Source organism: Choloepus didactylus, chromosome 8, assembly GCF_015220235.1.
Source record: "Choloepus didactylus isolate mChoDid1 chromosome 8, mChoDid1.pri, whole genome shotgun sequence".
NCBI lineage: Eukaryota > Metazoa > Chordata > Mammalia > Pilosa > Megalonychidae > Choloepus > Choloepus didactylus.
In genome coordinates, this window is record NC_051314.1 from 24,415,153 (window position 1) to 24,438,318 (window position 23,166).

At 41.3% G+C, this 23,166-nt stretch overlaps 1 protein-coding gene across 5 annotated transcripts in view; it reads right to left on the reverse strand.

The window, feature by feature from the left end:
- Window positions 1–17,145: 17,145 nt before the first annotated feature.
- The window catches only part of CHST11 (carbohydrate sulfotransferase 11), a 270,907-nt gene continuing 264,886 nt past the window's right edge, over window positions 17,146–23,166 (reverse strand). For all 5 annotated transcript variants that reach the window (XM_037845138.1, XM_037845137.1, XM_037845136.1 and 2 more), the window contains one exon: window positions 17,146–22,638. In XM_037845138.1, the coding sequence (XP_037701066.1) occupies window positions 21,784–22,638 (855 nt within the window). In that variant the 3' untranslated portion in view covers window positions 17,146–21,783. The remainder of the gene's footprint in view (window positions 22,639–23,166) is intronic.

Genomic DNA, 23,166 nt, shown 5'->3' on the forward strand with positions numbered 1-23,166 from the left:
GAATTAGTAGCAATCCTGCTCAATCTCTTCAAAAAAATTGAAGAAGAGGGAAAGCTACCTAACTCTTTCTATGAAGCCATCATCACCCTAATACCAAAACCAGGCAAAGACACTACAAAAAAAGAAAATTATAGACAAATTTCTTTAATGAATATAGACACAAAAATCCTCAACAAAATTCTCGCAAATCGAATCCAGCAGCACATTAAAAGAATTATACACCACAACCAGGTGGGATTTACTCCAGGTATGCAAGGCTGGTTCAACACAAGAAAATCAATTAATGTAATACACCACATCAATAAATCAAAGCAGAAGAACCACATGATCATCTTAATTGATGCAGAAAAGGCATTTGACAAAATTCAACATCCTTTCCTGATGAAAACAAATCAAAGGATAAGAATAGAAGGGAACTTTTTCAATATGATAAAGGCAATATATGAAAAACCCACAGCTAACATCACACTCAATGGGGAGAGACTGAAAGCTTTTCCTCTAAGATCAGGAACAAGACAGGGATGCCCACTATCACCATTGTTATTCAACATTGTGCTGGAAGTTCTAGCTAGAGCAATTAGGCAAGAAAAAGAAATAAAAGGCATCCAAATTGGAGAGGAAGAAGTAAAACTTTCACTATTTACAGAAGACATGATTCTATATGTAGGAAATCCAGAAAAATGTACAGCAAAGCTACTAGAACTAGTCAATGAATACAGCAAAGTAGCAGGCTACAAGATCAACATGTAAAAATCTGTAGTGTTCCTATACACAAGTAATGTGCAACAAGAGGAGGAAATTAAGAAAAAAATCCCATTTACAATAGCAACCAAAAGAATCAAGTATTTAGGAATAAACTTAACCAAGGACACAAAAGACCTTTACATAGAAAACTATAAGAAACTGCTAAAAGAAATTGAAGAAGACCTGAAAAAATGGAAGAACATACCATGTTCATGGATTGGAAGACTAAATATAGTTAAGATGGCAATTTTACCTAAACTGATTTACAGATTCAATGCAATACCAATTCAAATCCCAACAACTTACTTTACAGAAATAGAAAAACCAATAACTAAATTTATTTGGAAGGGTAAGGTGCCCCGAATAGCCAAAAATGTCTTGAGAAAGAGGAATGAAGTGGAGGTCTCACACTACCTGATTTTGAAGCATATTACAAAGCTACAGTGCTCAAAACAGCATGGTACTGGCATAAGGACAGATATACTGATCAATGGAATCTAATTGAGTGTTCAGAAGTAGACCCTTACATCTATGGACAACTGGTCTTTGATAAGGCAGTGAAGCCGAAGCAACTGGGAAAGAGCAGCCTGTTCAATAAATGGTGTTTGGTGAACTGGATATTCATTTCCAAAACAATGAAAGAGGATGTCCATCTCACACCTTATACCAAAATTAACTCAAAGTGGATCACAGACCTAAACATTAGCACCAAGACCATAAAACTCTTAGAAGAAAATGTAAGGCAATATCTTAAAGATCTTGTGAAAGGAGGTGGTTTCTTAGACCCCATACCCAAGGCACGAGCAACCAAAGAACAAATAGACAAATGGGATCTCCTCAAAATTAAACACTTTTGTACATCAAAGGACTTTGTCAGAAAAGTAAAAAGGCAACCTACACAATGGGAGATGATATTTGGAAACCACATATCAGATAAGGGTTTAATATCCCGAATATATAAAGGAATCCTGCATCTCAATAACAGAAAGACAAACAATCCAATTAAAAAATGGGCAAAAGACATGAACAGACATTTTTCTGAAGAGGAAATACAAATGGCTCAAAAGCATATGAAAAAATGCTCAACTTCACTGGCTATTAAGGAAATGCAAATCAAAACCACAATGAGATATCATCTCACACCTACCAGAATGGCCATTATCCAAAAAACAGAAAATGACAAGTGCTGGAGAGGATGTGGAGAAAGAGGCAAACTTATTCATTGTTGGTGGGAATGTAGAATGGTGCAACCACTCTGGAAGACAGTATGGAGGTTCCTCATGAAGCTAAATATAGATTTGCCCTATGACCCAGCTATCCCATTGCTGGGTATATACTCAGAGGAACTGAAACTTAAGACACAAACAGACATTTGTAAACCAATGTTTATTGCAGCATTATTCACAATTGCCAAGAGATGGAAACAGCCCAAATGTCCATCAAAGGACAAGTGGATAAACAAACTGTGGTATATACACATGATGGAATATTATGCAGCTGTAAGACAGAACAAAGACATGGATCATGTAATAATGTGGATGAACTTTGAAGACATTATGCTGAGTGAAGTTAGCCAGAAACAAAAGTACAGATTCTGTATGGTCTCACTAATATGAACAGACATTAATGAACAAACTTTGGGAGTTAAAAGCTGACAACACAGGCGACCAGGAGATAGAAAGAGGGCAGAGATCAGCCATTTGATGCTGAAGGACTATAGAATGTTTAGGATTGATTGCATAGATCCAGAAATAGATAGCATAATACTGTGTGATGGTAGCACGGTATTGTAAGTACACTGAACAAAGATGTCTGTGAGTAAAGCTGAAAGAGGTGGGATAGGAGAATGTATGACACCAGAGGTAAAGATAGATGATAAAGACTGGGACTGTATAACGTGGCAAAAACTGAAGTGGCCAATGACTGTTACTAAATATACAAATATAAAAATGTTTTTACATGTGGGAAAGCAAATGAATGTCAACCATGTAGAAATTTGAAAAAGGGATGGTATTCAGGAAAAACCATAATCAAAGCAAACTGGAGTCTATGGTCAACAGTAACATTGTAATATACCTCCAGTAAATGTAACAAAGACAATATGCCAATGCTAAATGTATATGAGAGGGGGATATAGGGGAGTAATATGGGATTCTTGGTAGTGGTGTTATTTGCTGTCCTTAGTAGTATATTGTATTGTATGACATGTTATTTTTCTTTTTATCATTTTTTCTTATTGCTAAAAAAAAAAAAAAACAATTTTTCTTGTAGTAATCAGTATGTTCAAGTGCTGATTGTGGTGACAAATGTAGAACTTTATGATGATACCATGAACAACTGATTGTGCACTGTGGATAAATGTATAGTATGTGAATATAACTCTATAAAATTGTAGGAAAATATATATATAGGAGTAAAAGTGTTGGAGAAAACATGGTGAGAGGGATGATACCTCACAATATGGACAAACTACAATGTGTAAACTCAGAATTGAATCTTAGAACATAGCCTAACTTGGACACAATAATTATAATAGTCCCTAGATTGTAAGCTCTTACAGCAGTTAACTCTATCCCTGAATTGTAAGGCCTATCTCTAAACTTTGAGATGCTGATCCCCTAGCGTATAACCTGATTGGTCTCTGGAACAATGCATATCTCTGAGACACCTGAAACTCAGAGCTAGAGCTCAGCAGATATGAATGTCAGTATTAGTGCATACAGCCACTGTCAAAAAAAAAATCTGAAAAAGAGCCCAGACTTCAATTAGTGATATGAATGAAGGAGGTCTGGTTAAGACCAGGGCAAGCCAGGCCAAAGGATAAAGGTCGAAACTGATTGTGTTTTAAAACTTCAACTTTCATATGAGACCAAGGGAATAGATATCTATTTGGTACAGGATGTAAATTTTCTAAACGGTACAACTCTACAGTCGATTTGTTCAAACACCACAATTGCATGGAACTTTGAATAGAAAGTGAGATACGGTAGGTTAGTATAGGCTGGAGTGAAATAGTGACACATCCTAGAGTAATTTGGGCAGTTAATAAAAATATATTTGCAGCCTCCCCCTCCCCAGCCCCGAGGATCTGGGGGAAGGTGCGGATGTGTTGGACATCCTCACCTGGACTGGTGTTGATGTTGTCACGGACATTGGGACTGGTGGTTTGATGTGCTGAGCCCTCGAACATGGGACTTGCCCTTATGAAGCTCATTACCACAAAGGAGAGTCTAAAGTTGTATGTAATGGTGCCTAAGAGTCTCCCCCTGAGTACCTCTTTGTTGCTCAGATGTGGCCCTCTCTCTAACTGAGCCATCTCAACAGGTGAACTTGCTGCCCTCCCCCCTACGTGGGACCCAACTCCCAGGGGTGTAAATCTCCCTGGCAATGCAGAGTATGACTCCCGGGGATGAATGTGGACCCAGCATTGTGGGACTGAGAGTATCTTCTTGACCAAAAGGGGGATGCAAAATGAGATGAAATAGTTGCAGTGGCTGAGAGATTCCAAATGGAGTCGAGAGGTCACTCTGGTGGACATTCTTATGCACTATATAGATAACACCTCTTAGGCTTTAATGTATTGGAATAGCTAGAAGTAAACACCTGAAACTACCAAACTCCAACCCAGCAGTCTGGGCTCCTGAAGACGATTATATAATAATGTAGATTACAAGAGATGACAGTGTGATTGTGAAGACCTTGTGGATCACAACCCCTTTATCTAGTGTATGGATGAGTGGAGGAATGGGGATAAAAACTAAAGGACAAATGGGGTGGGATAGGGGGATGATTTGGGTGTTCTTTTTTCACTTTTATTTTTTATTCTTGTTCTGGTTCTTTCAGATGTAAGGAAAATGTTCAGAGATAGATTGTGGTGATGAACGCATAACTATGTTATCATACAGTGGACAGTGGATTGTATATCATGGATGATTGTATGGTGTGTGAATGTATTTCAATAAAACTGAATTTAATAAAAAAAAAAGCTAAAAAAAATCATAGTTGAATATACACACATATACTTACATCTCTGACTTCCATTTTTAACTCCATATTTTGATCATCTTCCCATGTCTCTAAAACTTTGTGAAATATTTTAATAGCTACAATAGATAGCATATACCAGAGTTTAATATATTTGTCAAAGACGGCAGAGCAGATGGATGCAGATATTGCCGTCGTCAATATTCAGGCAAAGCAATGGTTCCTACTACTTCTCCTCCTCCTCAGTTTTTAAACTTTTTAAAAGCTTGTGAAAGAAACCCACATATGTAAAGAGGCTTAAGGAATAAATGTGGGTATAATGAATAGCAATAAACACCTCTTCTGTCAAAGACAGAAGGTAATAACCTACCCCATAGCCCATTGGCTTTGGGGGAGGAGTTTTAAATGAGTCAATATATGTCAAGTGTTTGGAACAGTGCCTGGCACATAGTAAGTGCTTATTAGGTGCTAGTGTTGTGGTTTGTATTATTTAATCACAACAAGGAACTATCAATTTAAAAGCATGACTTTGAGAATCAGACAAACTAGGTTACAATTTTATTTCCCTCTCATAATAGCTGTGGGACCTTGGGCAAGTTTCTTAATATCTCTAGGTCTTAGTTTCTTCTGGGGCAGGGTTTTCACTTTTGAAAAGTAGAGATGATACCTTCTACACCCACAGGGATACTGTGAGGATTAACTAAGATAATACATGTAAAGGCCCTAGGATTTAGTAGGTGCTCAATAAATGGCAGTTTGCTTCCCCAGCCTGAATTTGTGGAGGCAGGGATTCTCCTGAAAGAGAGCTGTTTTTATTTTGCAATGCTGGGCAGCCATTGGAGCTCATGGAAGGAGGTGGATATGTGCCTCTCTCTGCTGAATAGAGAGCCACAGGATTTAATGATAACACTCAAAAATCTCAAGGTAGCCAAAGCAAGCAGGAAATGTGAGAAGAATCAGGACCACTAACTAAAGATTCACAGAATTCTGAGCCCAGAAGAACCTTTGAGGTCATTGCATCCCGAGATTTTCAAATTCTCCTTAGTCTCCTTAGGAACCCTCAAGAAGGATGGAGCTGGGATGGGGGAGGCCAAGGGAGAAGGCTACAGACCTCCCTCCTGTCTTTCCACCTCCCCCTCAGCCTTTCAACCACAGCAGCATCTTGATTTCTTTTACATCATGGACCATTCTGTGAACAAAGAATCCCTAGGCTAAATGAAGTTGAAAGATCCATGATCGATCTCATTTTAGAGTTAGCACCGAGTAAGTTGAAATGAATTTTCTCTGATGGCGAGAGAGAAGATGTGAGTCTGATACTTGGGGCTTTTTTTTTTCTTTTAATTCAGTTTTATTGAAATATATTCACATTCCATACAATCATCCATGGTATACAGTCAACTGTTCACAGTATGATCATATAGTTGTGCGTTCATCACCACAATCTATTTCTGAACATTTTCCTTACATCAGAAAGAATCAGAATAGGAATAAAAAATAAAAGTGAAAAAAGAACACCCAAACCATCCCCCCATCCCACCCCATTGTCCTTTAGTTTTTATCCCCATTCCTCCACTCATCCATACACTAGATAAAGGGGGTGTGATCCACAAGGTCTTCACAATCACACTGTCACCCCTTGTACTCTACATTATTATATAATTGTCTTCAGGAGTCCAGACTGCTGGGTTGGAGTTTGGTAGTTTCAGGTATTTACTTCTAGCTATTCCAATACATTAAAACCTAAGAGGTGTTATCTATATAGTGCATAAGAATGTCCACCAGAGTGACCTCTCGATTCCACTTGAAATCTCTCAGCCACTGCAACTATTTCATCTCATTTTGCATCCCCCTTTTGGTCAAGAAGATACTCTAAGTCCCATGATGCCGGGTCCAGATCCATCTTGGGGCTTTTCTTGATGCAAAAACCACTGCAGAGGAAAGGAATGGATGTTTTTTCCTTAAAAAGTGGGAAGGAGGGGAATAAATGTGAGGGTTATCCATTCCCAAAGAAATTTACCCAAAAAGGGAAGAAAATAAAAGATATCAGCAAGATAAACAATAAGCAAAGAAAATTTAAAATGAAGTACATATATACATATATATCCATACTGGATTAGGTGTGATTAAAAAGCATTGAAACACAATGCAGCCCAGGAGACTCTAGCCCATATCCAGGATAGGGAAATCTGCCCAGATTTCCAGAGACTCTCAAGGAAACATAAAGGATAAGACATGAGTCAATATAAAAGATCAAGTAGGAAATGATGTTTGTAAAAAAAGGACATGCAGCAAGTATGAAAAACTAACGCTCGTAAATGTGGCCTGGTGGTGACACTGAGGTGGGACGCAGATTCGACAGTCAAGAGCAGCTTGAGTAAAACCACTTGGTGCAGCCCCAAGATTCCTAGAGTTTTCTTGGTGTCTCAGGGTGAGGAGGCTAAAGAGGGTGGGTAGTCTCTGGATGTAAGTCTTCTTCTGACTGGACTTTTGCACAGGCTTTCATTTGAACCAAGTGTTCTGCAGTTTGTGCAAACTTTAAATGAAAGCTGTTGCACTGGGACAAAGAACCACTCAGTAAGGTGGGAGGTCCCCTGTGCAACAACCTACATGAAGCCTGATTACAAAAGCAGGCAATATAATGCAAGAAAAACTGACAGACCTTGGGAGTCCTGGCAGGTAGTCAAATTGAGACGAAGCGGCGGATTCCCGCAGTATCTAGGGCTCCAGAGGAACGCCAGTGCTAACGGGAATCATTAAAGATCCATTTTCTGACCTAAATGGCAATCTCAAGTCAGACACTGGGCGGGAACAACTTGGACGTCCACATAGGAGCAATGCTCAAAGACAGACAAGCTGGTCAAGGTTGTGCATGCCAGAATCAAAGACAGGACTTACGAAGCCTCTATTAAGGATTTAAGAAGAAAGGAGAGGGAACACGAACAGATGCAAGAACAGAACATATTTAGAATTATCCCTCGGACAATGGAGAATAGAAAAGGAGGGCTTTGGGAAAAATTTACCCAAAGCTAAGAGAAATGGAGTTGTCGGATTTCTTGCAGGGCTAGGTCATGTTGACATTTCTTTTAAAAGCCCAAAGAGGTTTGTGAGCGGTACCAAAACAATTTGTCAACCCCAAATCCCACAGCAACAAGCGTTGCATGAGCGGCAGTGCAGATTTGAGTTGGATGAAGACGCTTTTGAAAGAGAAGTTGCCTCGCCCATTCACGGAGGGAATGGTTAACGAAGGAACATTAGCGTCTGTAATTAGACCCCAAAATAGGAGAAGCACAAGATGCAGATTCGACTCTTGAGAAGATTTAAGATTACTGGGTTAATTCACACACCTGTCTCCCTCACCTCTGAGTAGGGTCTCAATAATTACTTTTCAAAATTATTTTTAGAATTTTTTTTAAGTTAAAAATTTTTAAATTTAAAAATTAAAAAATCAGCATACCAGGTGAACTCACAGCCCCCACCCCCACCCCACCCCATGTGGGACCTGACTCCCAGGGGTGTAAATCTCCCTGGCAATGCGGGATATGACTCCCAGGAATGAATCTGGATGCGGCATTGTGGGATTGAGAACATCTTCTTGACCAAAAGGGGGATGCAAAATGAGACGAAATAAAGTTTCAGTGGATGAGAGATTTCAAATGGTGTCGAGAGGTCACTCGGTGGACATTCTTATGCACTATATAGATAACCCTTTTTAGGATTTAATGTATTGGAATAGCTAGAAGTAAATACCTGAAAGTATCAAACTGCAGCCCAGTAGCCTTGACTCTTGAAGACGATTGTATAACAATGTAGCTTACAAGGGGTGACAGTGTGATTGTGAAAACCTTGTGGATCACACTCCCTTTATCCAGCATATGGATGGATGAGTAGAAAAATGGGGACAAAAACTAAATGAAAAATAGGGTGGGATGGGGGATGATTTGGGTGTTCTCTTTACTTTTATTTTTTATTCTTATTTTTATTATTTCTGGTATAAGGAAAATGTTCAAAAAATAGATTGGGGTAATGAATGCACAACTATATGATGGTACTATGAACAGTTGATTGTACACCATGGATGATTGTATGGTGTGTGAATATATCTCAATAAAACTGAATTTTAAAACAGTGAAAAAAAAATCAGTGTGCCAAACACTGAGCTAGACATTAAGAATATGCTGGTAACAAAACAGAAATGTTGGTTCATGGAATTTAAAGTCCAGAAGATGGAGAGCACAGAATGAAGGGAAATCAAGATGTTTAAATTTACTATGGCAGATAAGCAAATAACAGAAAGCAAGTCTTGGTAGCAACTAAAAATGTACTTAGAGGGTGATGAAAGATACAAATGTATCAATTAATTTAAGTTGAAAAGATGGAACTTTATGGATGAAGAGCCACCGACTGAATTAAGAACAGATCTAACAATCTGTTGTTTAAAGAAACATATAAAAATGAAGGTCATAAGGGCGTTAAGTTATATGAAAAAGACAACAAATAATAGCTTACTACCTTTCAATATGTAATAAGGTCCTACAATATAGATACCCTAATACCACTTGATGAACAGATAGTTTAAACATAAGAAAATTCAGATATTTAATTACTTGATGGGAAAAGGAACAATTTTCCTAGCAATATAAGAAAAAAATAATAATTGAACAATCCTCTAGGTACCATTACTCACAATTGCAGCTAATGAAAGCAAATTAGATTTATAATTCCAATGCTAGCAATCAGCAGAAATATGTATTCCTATTCCTAGTGGCTTTATGAATGGGGTTTTATCTTTCTGGGGGCAATAGGAAATTTTGTGATAATAACTATAAAATTGTTCCATCCTTTGTTCTGGTAACTCTACTAAATCTCAAGGAAATAGCCTTACAAAGGGGGAGGGAAAGTATTTTTTTACAATAATGTTCACATTGATACTGTTAATTTTTTTTAAGTAGAAAAATAATCCAAATCCCAAGAGTTAAAGCCTTAACTGAACAAGCCATGGGATGTTGGCTTAACTACAGCTATTAAAACAAGCAGATTTGCATCTGACAAGTGGAGTGAGACAGTCCAGAAACACCTCCCCACAATAAACTACTAGAAAAATGGATTTTCAAATGTTGGACAACAGGAAGAAGTGGACTGAGTCCTGGAGAAAAGGAAACAAAGGAGGTGAGCGGTACCATTGCCAAGGCTTTCTGCCTGGAGGTGATTCCCAGACTGTGGCTCACAGACGGCAGCACCAGACTCAGCTGGAAGTCTCCCTGAGGTGAGGAGAGAGAAGAAAGTTCTGAGAGGCATGTGAGGCTGAAATTGGTATGAGGCCTATCTGAGGGCAGAGAGCTGTGTTGAGAAAGAGCTTCGGTCCTTGGAGTCATTGGCTAACACCAATGAGTGTATGCCTGGGGTAAAATCCCGCTAGGCCAGACAAGAACAACTTCCAAGGAAAGGACGATACCAGAGAGCTGTATGACTAGTAATTTCCAGAGGTTACACAGGGCCAGGAATGATCTGATTTGTCTCCAGCCAGACTGAAAGCCATCGTTGAATATTCAGGGACTTAATTAACACAATTTCTACCCGAATTCCTCCAGAAAATAGAAGAAGAAACACTTCTCAAGTCATGTTATGAGGCCAGCGTTACCCTAACACTAAAACCAGACAAAGGCATTCATTACAAGAGAAGAAAACTATGGGGCAATATTTCCTGTGAATATAGATGCAAAAATTCTTAATGAAATATTAGCAAATATGATGCAGGTTGCATCGTAAGTTATACTGAAAAACTGAATGCTTTTCTCTTAACCACCTTGAATTAAACCTTGAATTAGAGATTATAGCCTGTGCAATAAAGAAGAAAAAAAAAACATATTGGAGGAATTTCCTACAGTAATTAAGACAGTGTGCAATCTACTTTCTGTCTCTATGATATCAGTATATAGAGAGAAATATAGATGAGTGGAACAGAGTAGGCTGGAAAAAGAACCATGAACATGTGGTCACTTAATTTTTGACAAAGGCATCAAGGTGGTTCAATGGGAAAAGTACAGTTTTTTCAACAAATGGTAATGGAAAAACTGGATATCTATACGGTCTGAACTATGACCCTTATTTCATACTGTATACAAAAATTAACTCTAAATGGATACAGGCTTAAATATAAGAGCTAAAACTATAATATTTCTAGAAGACAGCATTAGAGAAAATCTTGAAGACTTTAGGTTGGGCAAAGATTTCTTATGTAAGACACAAAAAACCCAACCATAAAATAAAAAATGATAAATTGAAGTTCATCAAAATTAGAACCCTTTGCTCTTTGAAAGACACTTAAGGAAATGAAAAGGCAAGCCCCAGACTGGGAGAAAATATTGCACATTTCTGATAAAGTACTTTTCTTCAGAATTTCTAAAGAATTCTTACAGCTCAATAATATGAACAATTCCATTTTAAAAATGGGAAAAAGATTTGAACAAACACTTCTTCAAAGAAGATATGGAAATGTGAATATAAAATCTGAAAATGATAAATGCACATAAATGTGTAATTCATTTATACACAGTGGAAAGAAACAGAAAGGGACCAGAAAACTATTTTGAGTTTAATATCTTCTGCAATTTTTAAAATCAAGTTTTTTGACATAAAAATTTTGGAAAGCTTTAAATTTATTTAAATAGATAATGGAAAATCATTGATTTTGGTGACAAGACACCAAATTTCCAACATTCACCACGTGATCACTCCCCAGTGTGTAAGCTCAAAAGTGAAGAATGCGGATGTGGGGTATCACATGAATTTAATTTTAGACTTTGCAGCATTTCAAAAAGAATGATACATTGACACATCTGTCTGAGAATTTATAGCCCAGGTTTATTTCTGTAAGGAGAATAAAGTCTCTTCTTTCTTGAAGGAGCAGAGGAATCGGGAGTAACTTTTGGCTCCAAAGTAATGACAGGAAATACATTCTCCAAAGCACACAGCTCTCATTTAAAGAAGACATTGGCATTTGGATTCTGCTGCCACTGATGGAGACCTCATCTGTAGTGATAAGAATCACAGATCCAAAATGAGGTTTTGCTTGCTTTTGTTGCTCTGCAATATTGCTGAGTTCTCTGTCTGCCAGCGAGGGTGACATTGATGGACGCTTCCAGCAAGGGGTGTCTGGCTTTGGCCTAAGTGCTGCCGGGACACACAGAGGCTTGTTTGAAAATGTGGTCCCTTCCCCAGTGCCAGCTGGGGTTGCAGCTCAAGGGCAGGGAAGGGCACATGGAGTGCCCAGACTCCCCACAAAAGGGGATCACTTCATTCTATGCTTCCCCTTCCTGATGTACCTGTCTGAAAATAAACGTTGCCCATGAGGGGAAACCTGCACTGTCCACCAGTGTCTTAATAAACCTTTGGAGCTAGTGTGATGTGGAAAGAGCACGGGGTTTGAACTTCGACTCCCTCATGTACAAGCTTTGCGATGACTTGACTTCCCTGAGCCTCAGTTTCCCCATCAGTAAAATTGGGATAGTACAAGTTCACAGTCCTTATTTGAAACACTTGGTCAGATGTGTTGTAGAACTCAGAATTCTTCTAATTTTAGACAAGTAATTTTGTGCAAATAGTATGTATCACCTAATACCTCAGTAGGGTCTAAGGCTGTACCCCTATAATAAAACACATTAATTTATCTGCAAGAAAATATGAATATTCACAGCAAGGGGGATAAATAAAGACTAATTAGTCTCATGTTAGCTCAGATAAGATTTTGCTGTCAAATAAGTTAACTGCAAATCTATGAAAAAATGTTTGGTTTTCAGGATTTTGTGAATTTCAGACTTGCAGATAATAGAGTAGACTTGTATCCAAAGCCACTGACAGCTGTTAAAGCTTTTGTGCAAATTAGAACGTGAACCTTTCAGGTGGTCACAGCTCCTGTGTACATTACTTTGCAAGCAGAGTAAGAAAAAGGCAAATGTCAAATCCTTACCCAGATGTTTTTGTGCAGTGCACAACATGCACAACCAGACACAGTGGCCCTGATCATACCCACATCACAAGGTTGTTTGAAGAATAAGCAATGATGTAAGATGATCCCATCCCCTACCTACCTCCCAGACTCTTGGGTGCTCTAGACCAGCACTTCTCAAATGTGCTTGTGCATACAGAATCACCTGGAGGGTCTTTCTAAAATGCAGAGTCTAGTTCAGGAGGACTGGAGTAGGGCCTGGAAGTCTGCCTTTCTAGCAGCTCCATGTTGCTGGTCCATGGACCACACTTTGAGAGTGAAGTTCTAGACCCACTTATCCGTCTGCCCTGGATATCCCACCTGAACCTTAATTCAGGGTGATGTCATGGCCTTTCCACAGACCTGATTACCTGCCTGCCATTAATGACCCTGGCATCCAGCCACTGCTTCCCAAGCCAGGAACATGACAATCCTCCTTGAATCTGCATTTTCCTCTTCCTCACCGTGCTCACCCATTCAGTTATGAAACGTCACAGTGTCTACCCACTTTAATATTTCTCCCACTCAGGGTTTCCCAACCTTGGTGCTACTCACATTTTGAGCCAGACAGTTCTTTTTTTGTGTGAGGGTCTGTCCACCAAGAGGCAAAATCAACCCCCCTTGAGAATCCCTGCTTCAATCCCTCACCTTCTCTCCACTTCTTCAGCTACTGACTTAGCTCACTTCTTCCCCAGGGAGACTTTGGTGTTTCTTCTTCATGTATATGGCAGCTATCCCATAATTATCCATGAACATTTCTGCCTTTCCCACTTGATTATGAGTCCTAAGACTTTCCTGCACGGGGTTTGACAGAGGCAGATGCTTGATACATGTTTGAATGAATGAATGAATGAATGAACAGCTGTGTCCCCTGACAGCTGCAGCTTCCGAGCAAGGATGGGGAAGGTCAGGGTTCCCATCTCACAGGAGATCTGCCCCAGGGCTGGAGTAATGCCCGCGAGTGTCTGCAGGGAGCCCTGCAGTGAAGCTCTCAGCCCCGATGGACATCCAAGGCCATCTCGGCCCCCAGATCTCCCACCTGCCTTTCTCTCTTACCTTGTTTTGCCTGGCCTCTGGAAAGATCATTCATCCTAGTTAAATGGATCCATCCCCACTGCTGCTCAACCCGAGTGCACTGCAGGGGGCGTTGCTGCTGAGCAGCTGCTGGACTACAACACCTTCGCGCAGAACAGCTGTCCTCGAAACTGGATTTCAGGTTTCTATTGGAAACCAACGCTTGTTTGTTCTGTCCAGTGCATCATACACTTACGGTGTATCCTTTTCATTCTGCAGTCACATGGTTCCCTCTGGGACCCCCAATTTAAATTTCACTTTTGCAATTTAACTTTCTAAACAGTTTATCTGAATTTCACCATAAGCAATCCAGCTGTTTTTGCAAGATGCTGTAAATAGGCAACACGGGTCAAAACAATTTATTTGGACAGATTTTCCAGTTTTCTGTGACTAGTTTAGCCTGAACTTTGCCCTTTAAAAAGTCTTCCTTTTTTTTTTTTTTTTTGTTTTATCCTGTTTACTTGCCTTTTAATTGTACTTAATCAGCTTTGCCAATTTGTCTCAGGTTTTCATCTCCTACCTGCCTCTTGGTAACACCATGATCCCTGGGTGTAGACTTCTGGCTTCCTTCCATTTTGGTTTCCCCTCGTGGCCCAGAAGTGATGCCCCATTCTGTATAATGAGCCACCAGACCAGGGTTTGAATCCTGACTCTGCCACTTATTAGATGAGTAATTTGGGGCAAGTTACTTAAGCATTATTCTAGCCTTCTACTTACCTATAAAAAGGGTACAGTATCTACTTTGTTGGTTGTTGTAAGGATACACACTGAGTGGTATAATAACTAATAAAAGTTAGTTAATAAATGTTAGCTAATTTTTATGGCCAACTTTCTTTATGAAACTACGTATTTTTGGAAAAGACTGTGCCAAAAGCAAACATTTCTAAGCCACCTACATTTGAGTTTGTACTCATTGTGCAAAGAAGCGCAGCAGGAAGGAATCATTCCTACAGTCAGAGGTCCTTCTTCTCTCATCTCTTCTTTTGGCATTTTTTTCTCTGTCCTGTTACCAGTTTGGCTTCAGGCACAAAGTTGTTTCTGGCTTGAAATAGCAGGTGAAGACCCAAAGCTGGGCCCAGCCACAAAAAATTCTCCTCTGGCTGCTGGTTTGTTCAAACCAAAGGGAAATTCAAAGCCCTTGCTACTTCCCCATAACGAGACACTCGATTAGTTTTAAAAACAAACATTGAAAAATAAAAAGCAGATTAATACAGCGACTGTTTTCCATTCCACTCTCTTGTATTTCAAATTAATAAGGTTTTATAGGAATTTGGAGTTTGGTGGACTGTTTGGAAAGAGTAAAAGCTTTGGTTCCCATGTTAAATCTGGGTGTGAGCTATTTCTTTCCTGCATCTGCTACCTTTATTACTTTTCTTAATCTTATTCTAATATTGTTGCCTTAACTCCCTTCTTGAAGCTGTTTTCACTTTCAGGGTACTAGGTAATTGGCTAATCAGTGTGTTTGGTGGAAAGCCACAAAGGAAGATTTGGAGTAGATCTTTAGAGAATGGCAAAGCTGGAAGGGTTTCTAGAGGCCATCTAATTTAGTGGTTCTTAAACTGTGTTCCTCAGAACCCTAAGAGTCCACGGAAGGCCCACAGAAACTTTATGGGGAAAAGAGGCTGAGCAGGCCCTCAACTCTTTCTTCAATCACTGCATCTCTGCATCATCTCTTTCACATGAGTGTTCAGCATACAAAAAATTTTTGATGCCCATTTGAAAAAAACAAAAGGTTGAAAACCACCAATCTAGCACAATCCTTTCATTTTAAAGATGTGGAAACTGAAGTCCAGGCAGGGAAGGGATTATTTTTAGGTTACAAACAACTCCTTGGTGAATTAACTAGACTAGTTACTTCAAGAGTTCTTATTTATCTCAACTTTGGCATAATCCAGTTATCATTGTCTGTCCTGTTTCAAAGAGGAAGAGACTGTGGCAGTATATATGTGAACAGTTCCCAGCCAGCTCTAATTTGGAATCAGGTTGACAGTTCTCTCTACCTGTGGGCCTTCCATGGACTCTTAGAACCCTGAGGAACACAGTTTGAGAACCCCTAAATTAGATAACCTCTAGAAATCCTTCCAGTTCTGTTACAATTTGAGGAAGAGGCTAGCACCAGGAGAGAACTGTGAAGTGGGGGAAGGTTTTTATTCTTGTCCCTGACCGTGTAGTACTCTTGCTAGAATGTCCCTTTGTGTGTTACACTGGAGTTGTCTATTACCCCAGACCCAAGACATCTGATAAACTTTCTAAGGTGAACTTGGCCAGACCTGTCTTCTTCTTCGTGGAAACCATCCCAGGACCCCAGGGGGCCACGGCCACTGGCAATGCACCTGCAGGAACGTGGGTACCAGCTTGTGCACCGCTCAGACTTCAGCCTCAGGAGGGATTTCCCCAGGGTTCTGATCTCCACCAAGCCCTCAGGCTTCTCCCTTGCTCACTTCATGCCTCAGATGCATTTTTGGTTAGTGGTTCCTGGTCTTTTTGGAGATCATGACTTTTTGAGTCAATGTTTAAAATTTCTTTGCGGGCTAACATAGGATTGCCAACGTTTTATTTTCTAATATCCATTAACATGTACTTTTATAGGAGAAAAGTTATTCTAATACTAAAAATGGAGAAAAGGCATAACTTGAGAATGGAGAGCTCTTTCCAAGAAAGGCCATGTTGCCACCGTATACTAGTGACTCTGCCCCCTCCTATTTTTGTTCACTCAGTGGTGGATCAATAACCTCATCCTGGTCTGCCCCTGGTAGCGTTCTAGGCCATAGGCTCTTTGGCATCTGTAGATCCCACAGTGTCAGACAGGGGCCACCTGTGACACCATCAGAAATATCTACTGATTAGCTGACCACAGACAAGGGGGCATTTCAGTCTCACTCTAAGAGGGGTAAATGGAGGCTGGAGATGTCTTGTCCAGCCTTGTGTCCCACTGACCTTTCATGATGCTCCAAATGAGACAGAGACAAGCCATGGACTTGTAAAGGCATTCACCACATTAAAAAGAAAAATGCATTTTCCATTAATTCAAGATGACCAAGCTTCATGATCTGAACATTTCCCAAACAGTTGGGATCAAAGCAAAGAAGATGGGTGGGAACCAGGCCACCGGTGGTGAGAACCATCTAGTGGGTGGGCCTATTATAAACCATAGGGCACATGGTTGAAAGTGGAATATATTTCCTAACCCAGTATTCTAGTGTTCAAATGTCTAGATAATACATTTTTAAAAGAAAGACAATACAAAATAGAGAAACAACTGAGTATGATTTCTTCTTTGGCAAAACACGAATCAATCATTTTACCAATAAAGCAAAAAAAAAAAAAAAAAAAAATCACCGATCAATAAAGTTGAAGGAAGTTATGTGGCGCATCAGAAGAGGAACGGATTTGGAATTGGAAAATCACAGTTTGACGTGCAAGCCCGCACTTCTTGGCAGAAGGATCACGGGCAATCATTTAGACAGGAGCGCCATTTAGTGACCAGATCATGGGATTCTGAAGCCTCTTCAACCTGGGTTTGAAGACAGACTCTTCCACCCAAGCCATTTTACCGCAGAGCCTTATTTGTCATGAGTGGTAGAGTACATGATCACGGTGGGCTTTCCAATGCATCACTCTACAAACAGTTAATCGGCAAAACGGAATGAAAAAGACTTTCATTCATCCGATAAACAGAACGGGTTTGGATCCAGGGGGGCCTTCCTTTCCCACGGGGTCCGTACCTCCCCCTCCATCCTCTGATGCACATGAGCAGGGCCCCCCACATGCTAAGGAACACGACCTGTCCCACCCCTGCAGTCTTTTGTCACTGAGCCATGAACAAACTATACACAGAGAGAAGCTTCTTTTTTTCTTCAATTTAATTGAAGTTACTTAGAAAAATAATCAGGCTTGAATGGCTTTTCCTGGAGGAAGGTTCATGAACATTTCACGCTTTTGTTGGCAATGTGGAATTCAGCTCTCTTTAACAGTACAGTAAGATACAGGGAGAGTTTTCTACAACAAGCCTTCTACTGCATACAAATATGTAAAAAAGGAAATACTCCACAAAGATGTGAAATTATATGTCCATATGCTACTGAGCATGCTCATAAGAAAATAGTACAGGCAGCCCCTTCTGTACCTGACAAAGAGTAGCAGACTGAAATTTGCCTGTTAATGGCCAAGGGTCAAGCTGGTTCTAGAAGGTTCTGTCACTTGTGGCTACTGTCCAATTGGCTGTGATAGGAAGAGGCTGGAGGAAATGCTGGCTGTGGGAATTTGGGGGAGCAGTGAGGTCAGTCCTGCTGACATTGATGTGGGCAGGAAGGGAATTTGGTCACCAGGACTGCACGGAAAGGGGTAGCCTAGATTGCATGTGTGTGTGTGGCAGGGAGGACTGGGCTGAGAGATGTGTTTCAACACATACCTACAGGGACAATAAAAATGGTCCTCCTGTGGGATGAGGACTTTTGCAATCACTGTCTCAGCTCTGGTCTAGATCCCTACCAGCTTAAGTGGGCTAGAGACTTGCTTTGTTCTAGAAGCTTTCTAGGAGCATCTGTGTCAGCCATGGATTAGACCCTCGACTGAAGCTTCTACTGCCCACTGCTCTCCTGTGGCATTCAGAACCTGAATAAGCTGGACGCCAGCGCTCCTCTGGGGGGCAGGGGGGAAGGAAGCTCCCCTCGGAGACATCAGGGGTCAGCAGACGGCCCTTCACCCCAGACCAGCTGGGGAGGGTCTGCAGAAGCAGCCGGATCAGCTGTGGCTAATAAGTTTTCTAACCTAAGGGATACGGTCAACAACAATGTCCTTGTAGATATTACCCTGACTGTACCTGGATTTTAAAAACGTAGCAGCACCTTTGAAAAGTAGCTCGGAGATGGGATATCTATCTGCCTGTACTTTTCTCCAGCTAAGCTAGGAGAGTTTTCAAACATTTGTCTTTTAAAAAACACTCTTGTTTCCAGGCACATTTTCAATAATGGATCATTTTAAACCAAGGACACAGAATACTTTCTACATTCTGCAAAACAGTTGAAGCAATTTTTTTTAAAAAGTATTTATACCATCAGAAAAAAAAATGTGAACATAAAACAAAACACTAGGAGAAAGAGACCCTCATTTCAGAAACGTACTGATGTCTCCTCTCCTGAAGGACAACCCTTCTCACTTAGAGAAGAGGGAAGAAAAACAGGTGGTCTGCGCGTAACACTGAGCCAGTCTGATAACTGATCAAAGGCTGACAGGAAATGCAAAACCCAGGAAATCGACATGAATTTCCATTTAAAACCACAAAAGCACACAGCGCACAATTGAAGAAGCACTTATTAAGGGTTGACTCTTGCTCCCATTGAGCAACTTTTAAGGCTTGAGAAGGGGCCACCCTATGGCCTCATGCCCCACACTCGCCCTCCCTCCCTCCTCCGCACCACCCAAGTCTTTCATCCACTCCCTTTGGGAGGGATGGAATTGCTGCCCGTGGCAGAATCCAGGATTAGAACCATTGCACATAAGTAAAAGTTTAATTCATTTGATAAAGTACCTCTGCTGCTATAAACCAGATGGAGACTGTGTGATTTTTTTTGAAGGGGAGGTGGGGAGGCAGTTTTTATCCAGGAAGACCTCGATGTGTTAAATCAACCAAACCAAAGTATATTCTGCAGAACACTAGCTCTGTCAGATGATCTGTAAAATAGTCTATCCTGATCATATATGTTCAAGAAATGCATCTGGCTTGATGCTGCTGATGGGGATTTACAATGCACAGCATCCATTCAAGGCTCTGAGAAGTCCTGCAGAAAGGAAGTTGACTTAACATTGTTTCCCAAGGGTACCTGACCCACAAAACACTTATCTCGCAACACACCCAGGTGATGTCCTTTAGAGCACGTGTTCTGTAGAGCACACATTAGAAAATGATGTAGGGCCTGTTCAGTTAACAGAGCCTTATTTCTGGGGACAGCATCTCCTGCCTTGGAAATAGGGTCCAGACTCTTGATTCAGGGACAGCCCAAGGTCTGTCACTCTACTTGGTAAAACGCATTGTGTACATCTCTCTCCATCAAGAGTGTAGAATCTTCATTAAGGGGAGAGAGCTTGGGAGAAGGTACACAACATTTTATAAATAGCTCCCACCATCCTCTCCGGTGCACACCTCACACACGGTAAATAAAATAAGTTTCCTTGGTGAGGTGTTGCAGCTGCTGCTTGCTGAGCTTGCTGTGAGCATTACAATACAGTTTTAATAGTTTCTGTGAATAAATTATTCATTTTTGTTTGTTCAGAATATTCTTCTCTCCCCTTCACTATATACTGCATCAGAAACAAAACCCTCCCCCATCCCACCCCCCAATTATTAGAACTATTGTTATTATTATTATTATATACAGTATCTGCTACCAACTTATTCACTAGCTGTAAGAGAGATGTGACTTAAACTTCAAACGAGAGTTGTCAGAAACGGTGGGAAATGAGAAGCCTATGTAGATGTTGATTAGCAAGGAACAGGAAACTGGAAATTTCCAGCCTTCCAGAGGAAAGCTGGATTAAGCTCACAGAAGCCTGTCCTTGCACGGCAGACCCGAGGGCGCCGATGGTCTCTCAGCCTCTGGAGGACGTGGGAAGGTGTGCATGTCTGTATGCGTGAAGAGTCTGCCCTTGATCTTCACAAGGAGTGTAAATGCCAGACCACTGCAAATCCACAAATGAATGAGCCCTGCCACAGCATGTCCCGCACTCTTTTATGCAGCAAGGAGTTGAAAACAACACTTTTGGGGCTGTGGATGCTGGGTTGGGGATGACAGCAGGGCAACGTTCCCCTTCCCTCGCCCAAGACAGACATTGCTACTCCACCATGCTGTGCTTAGCAAAGCGGGCTTCAAGACAGACATGACCAATCAACTGCAGCAGGCACATGAAAGAAAACACTTTTGCCATCTCTTGTGTTGGGAAATGGGCTTGGATCACTTACCAAGTTAAGTGGCCTGCTCCAAGCATGTGGTTTTCAGATTTGTGCCATAGAAAAATACAAATTTGGGGGTGGTGGTGGTGGTATGGAACTTCTAGGGTTGTTCATGAATAGTCCAAACCTCATGTAAAGTCCATGAATGTCAGGGGCTGACTAGTTATCAAGCTGGATGCTCTGTGTCCGTGTAAAGCTTCTGGAGGGCAGAGACTGTTGGTTTTGTTCAATGCTGTATCCCCAGGGCCTAGAATTGGGCCTAGCATATAGTAGGTCTCAATAAATATCTGTTTCATATAAAGCAACAGCCACTTCACCTTCATTGCAACTGGCACTGCCAGTTAAAAATTCCTGTGGAAAAGCATATTCTATCAGACTGCAAATTCCGGTGAAAGAAATGCTACTACCATCAGCTCCTCTTTAGGTTAATTAAAAAAAAAAATCCCATTTCTTTAGTGCAAGAGACTTGCAGGTCGATTAAAATTGGTTTTGGATTTGTTCCTTGCAAAGATGCCTTATTCTTAGTGCAACAGCAGCCTATTTATTTCTACCAGAATTTCAAAAACGGTGGCATCCATACACATCACAATGGCCATTATCCTACAACTCCAAAACAGATTTGCAAGGAGAACATCCCTACCACCAAAGAAGCTGTAGCAAGCAAAGCACAAAACGTAGATTTCTCCTGCAAAGACATTAGAATTTTGCTGCCACAAAAAGAAATCTATACAGAGACCATGTTTAAATAACTATAAATAATATTAATTAGAATTTATGGAATGCACAATTCATGGAATTCACCAGAACACAACGAAACCTCTGAGACAGTGTTGCAGTATTCACTTCTAAAAACAATACCCATCCTATTCCCCCGCAAAGACAGCTGTTCTGCTCTACCAGGGATTTTAAATAATTCTCACCATGCCGCTCGCAGCATCACCCCCAAAGAAATATTAATTTACAAAATAACCCAATATCCATATATTTCTTTTGACAAATAAAAATCTTAAATTAAAAAGCATGATTCTTTCCCTCTCCCCACCCCCTTTTATTCCAATTTCAGGTAGCTTGGCACTGAGTAATTGAACATTAAAAAATCGAGTTTGTAGACTTCGTACAGCTGCGTTTGGTGCTCTGAGCTGATGTTCTGGAAGAACTCTGTGGTCATTTCATCAGTAGTTCTCGTAGACTTGGCATAGGTGGGGAACTTCAGGTAGCTGCCCACCCCTGCCAGCTGCAGGACATAGTTAGAATCCTCTTCCAGCGTCTCATACTTGCCCACGAGGTCGTAATGGATGTGGCACGGGTGGCAGAGGGAGTAGACGGTCTGCCAGTGTTCGTTGAACGGCTCCTCCCGCTGCGTGTGTGGGTCGATGAGATAGGCCACGAACTCCTCGAACTTGACGTCGTCCCCCTTGCGCAGGGCCTCCTGGGTGGCGTTCTTCCGCTGGCGCTTGATGATCTTGGTGCCGTAGCGCTTGTGGAAGGACGTGTTGTACTTCTGCGTGAACTTGTTGCGGTAGGCCGACACCAGCCTCTCGAAGGGCTCCCGGACGAACAGGAACTTCATGTAGCTTTTCAAGCGGTGGTTGATTTCTGGGATGCTGTACTGGTTCAGGGTCTTCAGGTTGGTGGAGACGTGGGCCTCGTTGGCCGGGATCTCCATGGGATCGCTGTACTTGCCCCGCCCGGTCAGGACCATCATGAGCCGCTTCCAGTTGGTGCACGCCACCTTGGGCACGTAGCAGTAGATGAGCTCGTGGTCCTCGTCCACCACCAGGTGCTTCAGGTCGTTGGGCGTCAGGACCCGGCGCTTGCGGCTCAGGGCGCTGCTGGCTCGGCACGTGTCCGTGACCTGGTCCCGCCGCATCTGGTGCAGGATGGCGGTGTTCGAGAGCTCCAGCTGCAGAGGAGACACAAGAGGAATGAGAACTCAGTCCTCGCGGGTGCACTGCCACTTGGCCGCATCTATGACTGCAATGGCTAATGCAGGTCACTGAGAGGCAATCAACCAACCAACAGACAACTTAAAAGGCCCATGGCTCCATTTCTAAATCTCCATCAGGCAGACTTTGTTTCATCCTGCTTGCTTTGTCAGAGGAATAATCACAATAAACTCTGTAATCTCTTCACGATCTACGGGCCAGGCATTTTATTAGGAGCTCCCTATATGCTTTTTCTTTTCTCTGTACAACAATCTTGAACCACCGTTGATTTATTTAACATTATCACATAGCTACCCCTGTGCTAGATACCATGCCACCGGGCAGCGGAGACAGAGTAATAAAAACACTGTGACCAGGGCACTGCCTTTATGGAGTTTGCCGGCTGGCTGGCGAGACAGAGGGAACTAAGGCTCAGAGAGGTTAAGCTAGCAGGTTGAAGGCACACACTTAGCAAAGCCAGTATTCAAACTTGGGTCTGCGCAGCA